Source organism: Anneissia japonica, unplaced genomic scaffold (genome assembly GCF_011630105.1).
Source record: "Anneissia japonica isolate Jap-2015-1 unplaced genomic scaffold, ASM1163010v1 scaffold288197_len338424_cov179, whole genome shotgun sequence".
NCBI classification, from domain to species: Eukaryota; Metazoa; Echinodermata; class Crinoidea; order Comatulida; family Comatulidae; genus Anneissia; species Anneissia japonica.
The window spans coordinates 93,549-105,694 of NW_022741702.1; the positions used below are offsets into that span (position 1 = coordinate 93,549).

The window sequence follows — 12,146 nt, forward strand, 5'->3', positions numbered from 1 at the left end:
GCCTTTAAGGCTTTCATATAAAAGTAATTCCTACCCTGACATTTGGCACAAGATGTGGCAGACTATCCCTCAGGTATGCATAGTGTCTCCTTGTGTATTCAGGGAATAGTGCAGTCATTGTGGGCTGTGTTACAGCGGAATTGAAGATTAGAATCATCACACAAATATCTGTAGTGAAGGCAAGCTAAGGAAATTTCAGAGATAATTAAGGGATGTTTAAAATGTAAGATAAAATGTTGACCTAAACTTCCTTGGCCCTACTACCCTAAGAGCTGGGTCCAAGTAGCTCAACCCAGTACGGATAGTCTCATTCACTTCAGCATTTTTTACATATTACAAGGGCACATTTTGCTCTTTTTAAACATTCTGCTCATTAAACAAGTCCTCTCAGCCAACTTGCGGCAAAAAGAAAAATGCTGATGAATATCTCAGTACTCCTTAAAGCCAGGCTCAAAAGCAAAAATATTTTTCTATAAGACACAAAAAGTACATTTGATGAAAAAATCTAGGGAACAGTTAAAGAGATACAGATTTTTGAATATTTAAACACTGTGGGGGAAAAAGGGGGGAGGGGACGTAACCACCTTTTTCCTCCTAGTTTTTAAATGTTCAAAAATCTGTATCTCATTAAGCGTTTCCATGTTTTTCGTCAAACACTCATTTTGTGTCTTAGAACAGTTGTACAACATATCAACATTTTTCCACCTCTGGAGCCTGGAAATTGCAGAGGTATTTGAAGAAATAGAAATTTAAAAAAAAAAACTGAGGAAACCAGTTTAACTGGAGGTATTTATACCCTCAGTTTATACAGTTTTGAATTTTTAGCAAATCATCAAGTTATTTCAAGGAAGGATACAACCAGGATCATCCATGTCTGGTTCAGGAATGTCAAAGTACGGATGCGTTCCTAGAAGCTCTGGCACAAGGGTCAAGGTCAGGTCAGAATGATTTTCACCAAGTGCCTTTGAACACCTGTAAAAATCATTAAATTGTAAATCATTAACACCTGACTGTATAACACCTGCAACAATCATTAATTAAATCATCAATCTACCAATGAACCAATTAAAATTTAATTTAGTATGTCAGTTGATAATATACATTAAAGTAGTTTAATAAAAGAAATATAATTACATTAAGTGTTGTGACCTGTAACTATTAGAGACCTGAAACTATTATTACCATTTGTTACTTGGAAATTAAGGAGTCAGTGTCATACTCTACAATTGATCTAAAATTTGTCAGGTAAAATAAAAAATTGTCTTACCTCCATATGGACAATCTGTCTTGAGGGTACTTATTAAGGTTCTTAAGTAGGAATTGAAGGGCCAAGTGAAGACACATCTTGGTGGCAAAACTAACAGAATATAAGAGCTGATGAAGGCCTTGCCTAATATCAGTAGATGAGTCCTACACAAAAAATAAAGTTTTAAAAAATATATTTCCAAAGTTTGACAAACTAGAAAGTATGTCTGCATGTCATGATTTTAAAATGGAATAGAATATAAAGTACTTACAGTATAATATTTTATTGTCCAAAATGCTTATGACTTTTAACAGAGAGAATGTGAATTTAAGGCCGACTCTTGTCACCATGCCTCTTCACTCATGAGTACAAAATACTAACTGTATGACAGGATGTGAATATAAATAAAAAGGGATGGATTCGAAGGGGAGGGGAAATGGGGAATAGGGCCCCTTAAAAATAAAGAGAAAAAAAAGGGTAGTAAAAGAAAAGGAGAAAAAAAAGGGAGCACATACTCCAAAACAAGCTAATATTTGATTTTAATTTAATTGGAGACAAACCCCGAGATCACCCCAAATTTTCAGGTCCCAAGGGTGGTCTCAAATTGGAGGGCAAACTGTATACAAGTATAGACCAATTTACAACAATGGTCATACAGACTTTGTATGCTTCTAAAATGGATATCCAGTATGCGCTATAAATAATTAAATATATAAACTAACCTCAAGGCCATTAAGGACAGTCTCAAGCTGGTCTTCTCTTAAAACAATATCTTTGCTGATTTTGTGTAAACTATGTACTGCATTCAGGCGAACACTTTCAATCTCATCATTCAACATGTCCACGAGGTAATCCAATGATAACACAGCAAATGTTGGTGATTGGCCGGCAAGCTCACACAAAGAGTCTAATGCTGCATGTCTCACCTCTGTCAAACATATATAAACATGGCAATGAGGTAATCAACAACAAAGAAGAAACTGATGCCAGCCAAGCCGAACCATTCCAACTTGGCCCTCTGCCAACTCGTTTCATACCCAATGATATAATCAGCCCATACACCAACTCAGCCCAGGACATAAAACTCAGTCCTTGCTCAACTCGATCCATTCACCAACTTGGCCCTTGCTCAATGCGGCCTATAACCAACTTGGCCCTTACATCAACTCAGTCTTTGTCAACTTAGCTCATATCAAACTTCATTTCTTTTATACAGTATTATATAAATTATTATTATTGGATAGTAAAAAAAATGTTACGTATTAATGTTATGCAGTAAATAATCTATATATAAATTACACAAAATAAATACATAGGCTTTGTCTTTGTTGATCTGTATTATAATAATAATAATATAATTATAAAGTAAATACTAATGTTTTGATATTGTAACGTTAAGTTCAAATAGAATTGAAGCTGTAACAGCAAAGTACAGTGGCAGAGAAAATATATCAATGGCCTGATAACATTCTTCAAGTCTAGTACCAGAAGACTACATAAATACTTCTTTGCTGAAATTAAATTTTGTGAACCCACCTAGAAACTCATCTTCAAGTCCATGAACAAATGCTCCACATGCGCCAGTGTCCATCAAGGTCACCCCTTCAGGGTCAAGCTCCTCCTTGGGGGCATCGTCAGCCCATTTCTTACCACTTGACCATTCACCAGACACAAACTGTTCCTTCTGGCGTTCGTGCGCTGTACGTTTACGCTAAAAGAATTATGCTTATTCATCAGTTACATAATCACCATAACATTGTTCCTTTATAATGATCATTTTCATTTTACTAAAACATTCAACAGTTTATAAACAAGGGTGTTATTGTCTGATAGTATCTAGAAAAAATTTGCCATAATTAAACCCTGTTTACTTGTCAACGTTATTTATATTTGATGCTAATTGTTTAAAAAGTAGACATATTTCAAATTATACCTTAAAAGTTAACAATTTACAGTACAGGAAAAATGGTTGCTTTTGACATTATTCCAATCGCTAAACACAGTTTAGCCACCCACAGTACAAGTACATGACTGGCCAAAAATTGTCAGCGTGTGGTTTGAAACTCCCGAGCACGAGGTCAAGAACCTAAATGGAAACTGCTGCCCTAAACTGCTGTCCACATGAAATTTCACTGCAATCACTTGTAGAGAATACATAAAGTAAAATGATATGTCTTACCCAGACCTACCAAGTCTCACACACTTGGCATGAGACTCACACATTTGGGGTTTGTCTCACGCTCTCATGCTGAAGGACCAAACTCTCACACACAAATGTAATTCCTATATTATAAAATATACTATTTGTGACCTTTGGAGCCCACTTCTTACTAAAAATTCTCCAACAGTACTTAAATATCATGGTAACATCATATTGTATACAGACTAGCTGCACTAACACAGTGAATATGATGTTGAATAAGATTAAAGGATACATCCACACTGCCAGCTCATGCCAGTGTGAAAAGGTTTGTGTGGACATGGATATGGCTGCTCCCTGCAATGGACAATCTGCAATGCATTTATTCTCAAAGAAAAAATGCAGATCCTAAATGCAATTTCGAGCATTTTAATAGAAAATTAAATTTCACGGGGGATGGTGGTGGTAGAGAATGGAGCACCATACAACACTCTATGGGGCAGAATTTTCAAGTCTCATGGCATCAAATTTGTCTAAACTTGGAACCTATGCTTACCCTTAATCCTGACATCAGCTTCTTGTCCAGGGTCTGCTCAAGGAAGTGTGCACTAACAAGATGGAGAGAACCCAGCAAACCTGCAGCAGTGGTACGTACTTGAACACTTGAGTCAGTCACCAACTGGCAGATCTTGGCGAAGGCATCATCAACAAGTCGCAGTTTCTCTTCGGAATCGGGCAAAGGGATCAAGTTTTCAGGATAAACGTGACTGAGGACCCACATGAGACGTAAAGCTGCCAGGCGAACACTTTCACTGTCATCACGCAAAGCTGTGTATACCTGTTTGTAAATGGATTGCTCCAATACTTGACCCTTTTGATGAAGAGATAACTGAAAACATTTTTTTTTATTAGGAGTATTTAATATGGATTATGCAATAATTGGTATTACTGATCATATTTTTTTGTTTAAACTATTATTAATATATTAAAGCCATAGACTCCAGAAGAAAAGAACTGTTGATATGTACAAATGATTTTTCTAAGACACACAAAGAGTGTTTGAAAAAAAAATCATGAGATATGGATTTTTGAATATTTAAAAACAATGGCAGGTACCCCAATCATTCATCCAACTGGATTTACTCTTACAAGTCATAGGAATGTGTCTGCTTTGCCTGCAAGTGGGCAGTAGACACAAAAAACCGATAAACAATTGCCGGTACCTAAACAAAATAGACAAAAAACAAAACACATCTTTAATATTCACTCACCATAGCTTCAAAGGCACTACTTCTAACCCTTGGGTCTTGGTCTTTTGCATATTCTGTTAGCACTTGCAATGGAGTCTCTGATTTCTCCCCACTTTTGAGGGGTTTATCTTGCACTCCTAGTTTTCCGATTATGGATAAACACTGTTGTCGAACAGCATGGTCTGAGTCCGATAGATGCTGAGAATTGACAAATAAAATCACAATTTGTTCATAAATGACAAAAATATTCGTTGATCATCAACAGCTTAACATTATCCTAGATGACATCATCAACTCAAAGTCAATATTACCTTGGACAACAAAACATTCACTATCATCCTAATCAACATCACCAACAACATAACAAAAGAGGCTCATAATAGGAGCATGAGTATACTGCATAAACTGGGTCAAAATTACCCTAAACATAGCCAGTCCATAATATAGGACAAGTTGCTATCAGTCATTGGTCATCTGTGAATACAAATACAACAGCATGAACTGAAATGAACCTTAACACATTCCATTTTACAGAGGAATGTCACTACCACAGCATAGAGTATATTTGAGCGAGTGCAGTATACTCAACAATTACTCCTTTTACACTACACCATAAAACTATAGTCTCCCAATGGAGTAATTTTTCTTGAGTATTGGTGAGGTGAAATTACAATATTGAAGTTTTGGAGAAAATGGATGATATTGATTGTGTGTTTAGATGCTCTTAGACGGACTTTAGGCCTTCTAAGAGTACTTTTTAATTTATCCTCAACATCATCATTATCAGTAGCAATAATTTTCATCCTCAACATCATCATCATCACTCATTCTTGACATCATTAACATTAATATTATCTTTGCCATTAGCATCATTCTGTCATCAACTTCAGAATTTTTTAAAAGACCATCGAACACATACAACAACAGGCCTTTCCAGTAAGCCCTGCCACTTGGATACTTTTCGTAAGATCTCACAGTTTGCCTACCAAACTCTTTACGTTTCAGTTTCGAGTGAAATAAAATTATGAAATTATGGAATATGATTATGCTAGAGGCCGGTGGAATGAAGAAAGTAAAGGTGAGCTGAAGTATTGCCTGAGGAATTGAAACTTTAAAAATGTAAACAGCGAGGTTTATAATAATTATAATTTATATCCTAATTAGTTTGGTTACCTTGTAGGCTAGCATAACAAGCTTCTGGTGTAAATCCATGGCAAGAGGCATTACTTGACAGATGCTGTACATTGTGACCAACAGCTGAGCCCGCACTTTATGGGAGTCTACAAAAATTATAGGCACAAAATAAATATACAGTACACTGTGTAAAATAGCCACTATCCAAGGTCTGACTAAAACTTTGGTAACATCTAAGTCAATGTGAACAAGACCACAGTACTACTTGAGAAATCCACTTTGAATGAACGCCTCCTCTAGAGCCTCATTGAGAATAAAGCCTTCCCAAAAAAAAAAAACGCCCTGAGGAATTAATTTTTTTCCTTGAATAAACGCTCCCTAAAATGACTGTGAACAAACCTAATGGAAGCAACATTATTCACAACACATTCTATAAATGTTTGACTACAGTAGAATTTCATTTTTTTTAATCCAGTTGGGATCAGTAAGTCTTTATGATCAATAACACATAATTTGATGGTAATTATGTGTTGTAGTTCCACATTTTACAGTAAAATTAAGAGGCATTTATTTGACTTATACATTTACACCAAAAAAGAAAAAATAAACACCTCCAATGCATATGCAACCCCTACATTTATTCAAATATATATGGTAATTTCTTATTTTAACTGATAACATTTGAATTAAAAATTAATATTTTTAGTAATTAATTTTTAGTACTCAATACTGTATATGCATTTTAGGTTTTTATATTGAGAGTTGCTGATTTTAAATGTTAATTTTTCAGGTTGTTGATACTGAGGTTTAAATAATCTCCACTCAGTATTTGTCCCTACTTTTATTGAACAGAGCGGAAGAATGAGATCTGCAAGGGTTTATATATTGAGACAACTCATACTTTAGATTCAATAGAATAACTATTTATGTCAAAAATTATTTATGCTGTTGATTTTCACTTTAACAATCTTATGTAAATAGTAGGTTGTTTCTTCAATGTTTATATTTAATTAATGTGAGTTGTGTTCATTTTTTAACTAAAATATTGCATATTCCATAAAAAGTCACATAGCTGAGACCGAAAAGTAATTAAATAAATTGGAGATTTGCCAGTTGACCCTTAGTTTAGGGGTCAGTGGCTCTAAGGCACTCTGCTGCTTGGCCAATTTTTAAGAATTTTTACTCTGGAGTTCGTTTAAGGGACCGATCATGTGGGTGGTCGACATCTACTGTAATTATCAGGTCAGTAGACACAAAATAATTTAATAAAGTGGAGGTATGACTACTTACTTTCCCTCTGTAACATTTGAGTGAGATCATCAGTAACAAGTGCTCTATTACAGTCTGGTGCCCTCACTAGTAGGCCAAGCACTGCAATGATGCGCACCCTGACGTGTGCAACTTCTTCCTTACATAGACGCTCTAGTAGTGCATGCACAACTGGACCTGAAAATGTGGCAAAAACAGGCATCTTGTCAGTACAGGTACTTTAAAGGTACTGGCTTTATTATTCTTGATTCTTGAATGGAAACCAGAAAAAGTAAAAAAAATACCATTGGTTTATTATTTGATCTTTAAATCAACATTTGAAATACAACAAAAGCTTGGTTGGAGCTGTTTATCACTACGGTTGCAGTTTTTTCCCCAACCTTGAGGTCAGTTCAATCCCTCGCTGTGCACTCTGCTTGTCTTTCGGGAAATGCACTTTATCTACGGTTGTCTCTCTCCACCCAGGAGTACAAGTGGGTAGCTGGTAGGTTCAAATACAAAATACACTGATTGTGCACTTTTCGAAAGAGTAGGGGTTACCCTGATGCCATGGTTAATTTCAGCCCGTCGTTGTGATGTGAACACGTATCTACAGTACCGTGAAGCGCCTATTTACGGCTGCTAGGTACAATAGTCACGGACCACGCCCATAGGCAATTCAGCACAACAACACTGCATGTTACTGTATGGGTTATTCTCCTACCTTTACTTTCCTACCTTTACCTTTACAAGCATGTTAATTTAAAAACATTAAACAAGTTTGAATTCACTGAAGACAATGGAGATTTTGGTCGGAACTAGGAGGCTCTTGATTGATTAGTATTAATGAACCCAGTGTATTTAGGAATCTTGAAATGAGGTCCTATTAGGTGAGGGGATCGATGATTAAGTGATATAGATACAGATTAAATTTATTGTCAAATGTATATGTAAACATACAATGAAATAGTATCGCAATATAAATAATTTAAATAACAGGAGTAACAACTATACAGTGAGACAAACATTTAATTTCTGGATACCAACCACGCATTTATAGCTTTGATGGCAGACGGAAAGAATGAAGCTCTTGATCTTGTATGAGATGCGTATGGGGTTTTGTAACGTTGACCAGATGGCATGAGGCAAAAATGAGAATAGGTGCTACCTCGCAATATAAGGTTATTTGATGTGATTTTTAACTACATGACCATGATTTTTGGAGGGAGACATTAGGAGGCCTGAGTATTCTTTGGGTCGAGTGTTCCCTCCATGCAACTCCTCGATACGCCACTGACTGAACCCCCTTCTAAAACTGATGAATAAATAAATCTGTATATTGAGAAGTCCATAAACTATTCAACCTATACTGTATACATTTTTGCCTTGTATGAATTGGGTATTATTAAAATTATTAATAATCCTACGGGAACACATTTTTGTTTACTCAAAACTGTGATACTCACTAACATGTTGGCTGGATAAAGGGAGACTATCAGTTAAACTTTTAAGTTGCTGAAGTACTTGTTGAGGGCCAGCTGCTACACCGAGGTCAAATACTGGCGATGGTGAAACACTAACAGGAGGAACTGTCAAACGAAGCTTCTTTGGTTTTGGGGCTTCCTCCTCAAAGTGGGAAAAAAGACATAGATAAAAACACACATTCAAAAAAAAAACCATTCCTTGACAAGATACTGTAAATAGCCTGAACATTGATATTTGCTGATTTTGTCACACTCAATGTGGCTATTGTTTGCTATAGCATGTTATAATAAAAAATAAAATAGAATTCATATTTTTGTAGTTCAAATGGTTAGTGTTTGGGTAGACGTTATTGTTGTTTTTTTGGGGGGGTTTTTTTTGGCCAGTAAATATGGTGATTAGTTATAAAGGAAATGAAAACGAATCCTAGTTAAAAGAATTCTAAGGTATAAATTATAGAGACAGAGGGGACGACCTATCAATTGTATAAGGCGCTATAAAAATACAACTAAATTACATAAAATCACCAAGCTGAAGACAATGTCAATAGAATGAAGAGATGCAAGGCTTACAAAATACAGACTTAATTTTATTCTACAACTAGTTTTATTCTAGATCTTTAATCAAGATCACATAGACGATGGCCACACCGTATAGTAAGGCCTGCCCGGGAATATACTGTATCTTCCGTGCAAAAACTCGGTCTGGTCTGTTGCACATTTTGGAAAATAATGGCCAATTTCCGCGCAAATTTTGTCAAAAATTAGGCTCTGACAAATCTTAATATATAAATGTCGTGCACAATTTGAGACGTTTGCACAATTTGCAAAATGCACAAGCTATTACTTGCACACAATTTACAAACTGTGCAAGGATTTCTTTGGACAATTTGAAAACTGTGCCCCCTGGGGGGGGGGGGTAGGGGAGTGGCGGTCTGAATTTTTTTTTTTAGCTTTTTCTACATAATTTGCCTTGCGAGGTTTATTTCGTTATTTGCCAAATAACAGCCTGAAAGATGGGTTTCAATGTACAGTATTCCTTAGGTCTGAATTTTTTTTTTTAACTTGTGCATTTTTCATATACATCGTAGGCCAGTTTTAATAGCATAATAATGTGACTTTCTATAGTAGGGACTATAATAGACTTTACTTAATATTCTTGTAAATGTCAACTTAACGGACAATTTAATAAGGTATTTAATAATGTAGGTGATTTGTATAGTATTACTCTTGTTGTTGAAGGAAAAAATTATATTTACTCTTGTTATGTGTATGTATGTGTATGTACTGTACATAGAAACGGAAATGAGAAAATTGTCGTCATTGCCATTGATGATGATTTTTATTTCATGAAAAGAAAAATCATGTTTAGGAATCTTTTTGTAAATTGAAAAGTGTATAAAGTTCTCTACATAATTTGCCATACAAATTTGGGCTGACTTTTTAAATATCCTCCGCTGAATTACAGAGATCCCAAGTTTGAAAACCAAAAAATAGGGAGATTTTTTTCATGAAGCGATCGCCTCCTGTAGCGACGCACTGTGACGCCTTACAACGCGCTGTGCAACATGAAAGTATTACACAAAATGAAGAAAAAAAACAATTTTCATCAATTTGTTTACTTTTATTTAACAATTTTACATTTGTTTACACATTGCAGTTGGCCTAAAATATAAATTTATAAATATTATTATTTATTTAGCATTTTGCTAGTAAAACGTTCTTGCTTGGTTCATTGGCATGTTAGAGGCTATGGCTGATTTATTACATCTCATCAAAGAACATAGAATTCTAGCAAGGTAACTGCAACTTGCAAGATTCACATGTTTGCTGAAAAATTAAAAAATATATATATATATTTTAATTTAGTTAGTAAATCATACATGTTTTAAGTCAGCATTTATATATGTCTAGCCTATAATAACTGGTACATAATGCCATGAAAAAACATTAAATCCTGCCTCGCTAGGCTCCATCTATACGTGCGTAACTAGGCCTGAGGCCGCAGAATCACGACCACCACTACACACAGACGCCCACCCAAAACAACACACATACATACCCTGCAGTGCAGACAGAGCCTAGGCCATAGGCCTAAGTCCTACATGTATTTTGGGATCGATATTAAAATAAACTTCATTTTTCGGAAGACTGCTCTAATAGTACCAAAACCTATTAACTATAATTTTTTTAGTATTGTTATTAAAGAACTGAAGCTTACTTGAAAGAAAAAGTATTTTTATGCACCGACTCTGTTCCGAATCTTCGCGGCGAAAACTTGGGGCCCCATTCATTTCCCATGTGATTTCTGATTTCGTTAATTTGTTGAAATTTATTTACTCAACTGACAGCCATCTCATTGAATGAGGTCGGCGCTGGATGCAAAAGATCGTAACATGGAGGATAAACAAGGCGGTTCTACCATGCCTGCCTTGCCCTAGTTGTTATTTTGATAAACAACTTAAATAACAACTCCCTGGCCTTGTTCATGACATTTTATGGCTGAGCGAGCACCATAGTATATTGGCTTAAGATGAGGATGTTTGTTTCATTGCTCTATGACATCGTGGAAATCACATTTTTCGTGATATTTTTAAAAATCGGGAGATATTAATAAAAATCGGGAGATATTAATAAAAATCGGGAGGGCGGGAGACGGCCTAAAAAATCGGGAGAAACCCGCGATTTTCGGGAGACTTGGGATCTCTGGAATTAAAAAATACTTTCCAGTCTCTGGGACGATGGTTAGAGCGTATAGCCTACTACTACTACAGTAGATAGGCCTTGGCATTCTTTAAATTAAGATTAGGCCTAGGGCTTAGCCTACCTGGCCCTACGATGGTAGCCTTGCCTAGGAACCTACCTACCTAGCAGGCCTAGCTTAGGCCCTAGATTGGGCGTGCTAGCTAGCCTGGGATAGGGTAGGCTGGGGTATGCCTAGCCTAGCTAGGTAGCTAGCTAGGCTAGGCCTAGGCCCGCAGCCCTAGCTAGGCCGTAGTTAGGCCTAGCCTGGCCCTACTAGGTAGGCAAGGTAGGGTCAGAATTTAAACGTTTAAAAGTGACTGTCACAACAGTATATCGAGTTGTCATGGAGGTGATTACATAAGAATAAACTTACCTGGATCACTGATACACTAAATTCAACATAAGCTCGCTTTTTCAAGTGAGCTGCCATTTTGTAAAACAGCTCGGAATTAAATACACGGCGGCCTTACGTTCTGTACGCAAACATCCATAGCGGCGCTATTATAGTAGGAGCATAGAGAAAGTCTATTTTCTCTATTTATATATATGGTATTATATATATATATATGGTAGAAGACAGTATGGAGATAGTACGGCTCTGTTTATTAGCAATGCAACGACTTTTATTTATTTATTTTTATTTATAAAAACATACGGTATAAAACGATAGCACGAGGAGGAAAAATGTGTTGCATTACAATCAATAGAAAAATATATAAAAGCTATTACACATTATAAAAATAAAGACTTATTTACAAAGCTGGTTTACTTATTTTACATAAAGTACAAAAGGTATATAAAACCTATTACACATATAAAAATAAAACTTACTGTATTTACAAAAATGGATTACTAAGTTTTCATTATTAGACAAAATATACAAAATATATATAAAAATAGCA

The 12,146-nt window shown here is 35.7% G+C and overlaps 1 protein-coding gene across 2 annotated transcripts in view; it reads right to left on the reverse strand.

Annotated features, from left to right (window-relative positions):
• Positions 1 to 11,730, reverse strand: part of LOC117118912 (integrator complex subunit 4-like) — an 18,921-nt gene extending 7,191 nt beyond the window's left edge. The window contains exons 1-11 of one of the 2 annotated variants that reach the window (XM_033263645.1): positions 11,618 to 11,730; positions 8,485 to 8,644; positions 7,061 to 7,216; positions 5,810 to 5,916; positions 4,658 to 4,834; positions 3,943 to 4,275; positions 2,783 to 2,957; positions 1,969 to 2,174; positions 1,268 to 1,410; positions 857 to 972; positions 35 to 168 (exon numbers count right to left, since the gene is read on the reverse strand). In XM_033263645.1, coding sequence (XP_033119536.1) covers positions 35 to 168; positions 857 to 972; positions 1,268 to 1,410; positions 1,969 to 2,174; positions 2,783 to 2,957; positions 3,943 to 4,275; positions 4,658 to 4,834; positions 5,810 to 5,916; positions 7,061 to 7,216; positions 8,485 to 8,644; positions 11,618 to 11,674 — 1,764 coding nt within the window. In that variant the 5' untranslated portion in view covers positions 11,675 to 11,730. The remainder of the gene's footprint in view (positions 1 to 34; positions 169 to 856; positions 973 to 1,267; positions 1,411 to 1,968; positions 2,175 to 2,782; positions 2,958 to 3,942; positions 4,276 to 4,657; positions 4,835 to 5,809; positions 5,917 to 7,060; positions 7,217 to 8,484; positions 8,645 to 11,617) is intronic. The other variant, XM_033263646.1, reaches the window with a different exon arrangement.
• Between the last annotated feature and the right edge of the window lie 416 nt (positions 11,731 to 12,146).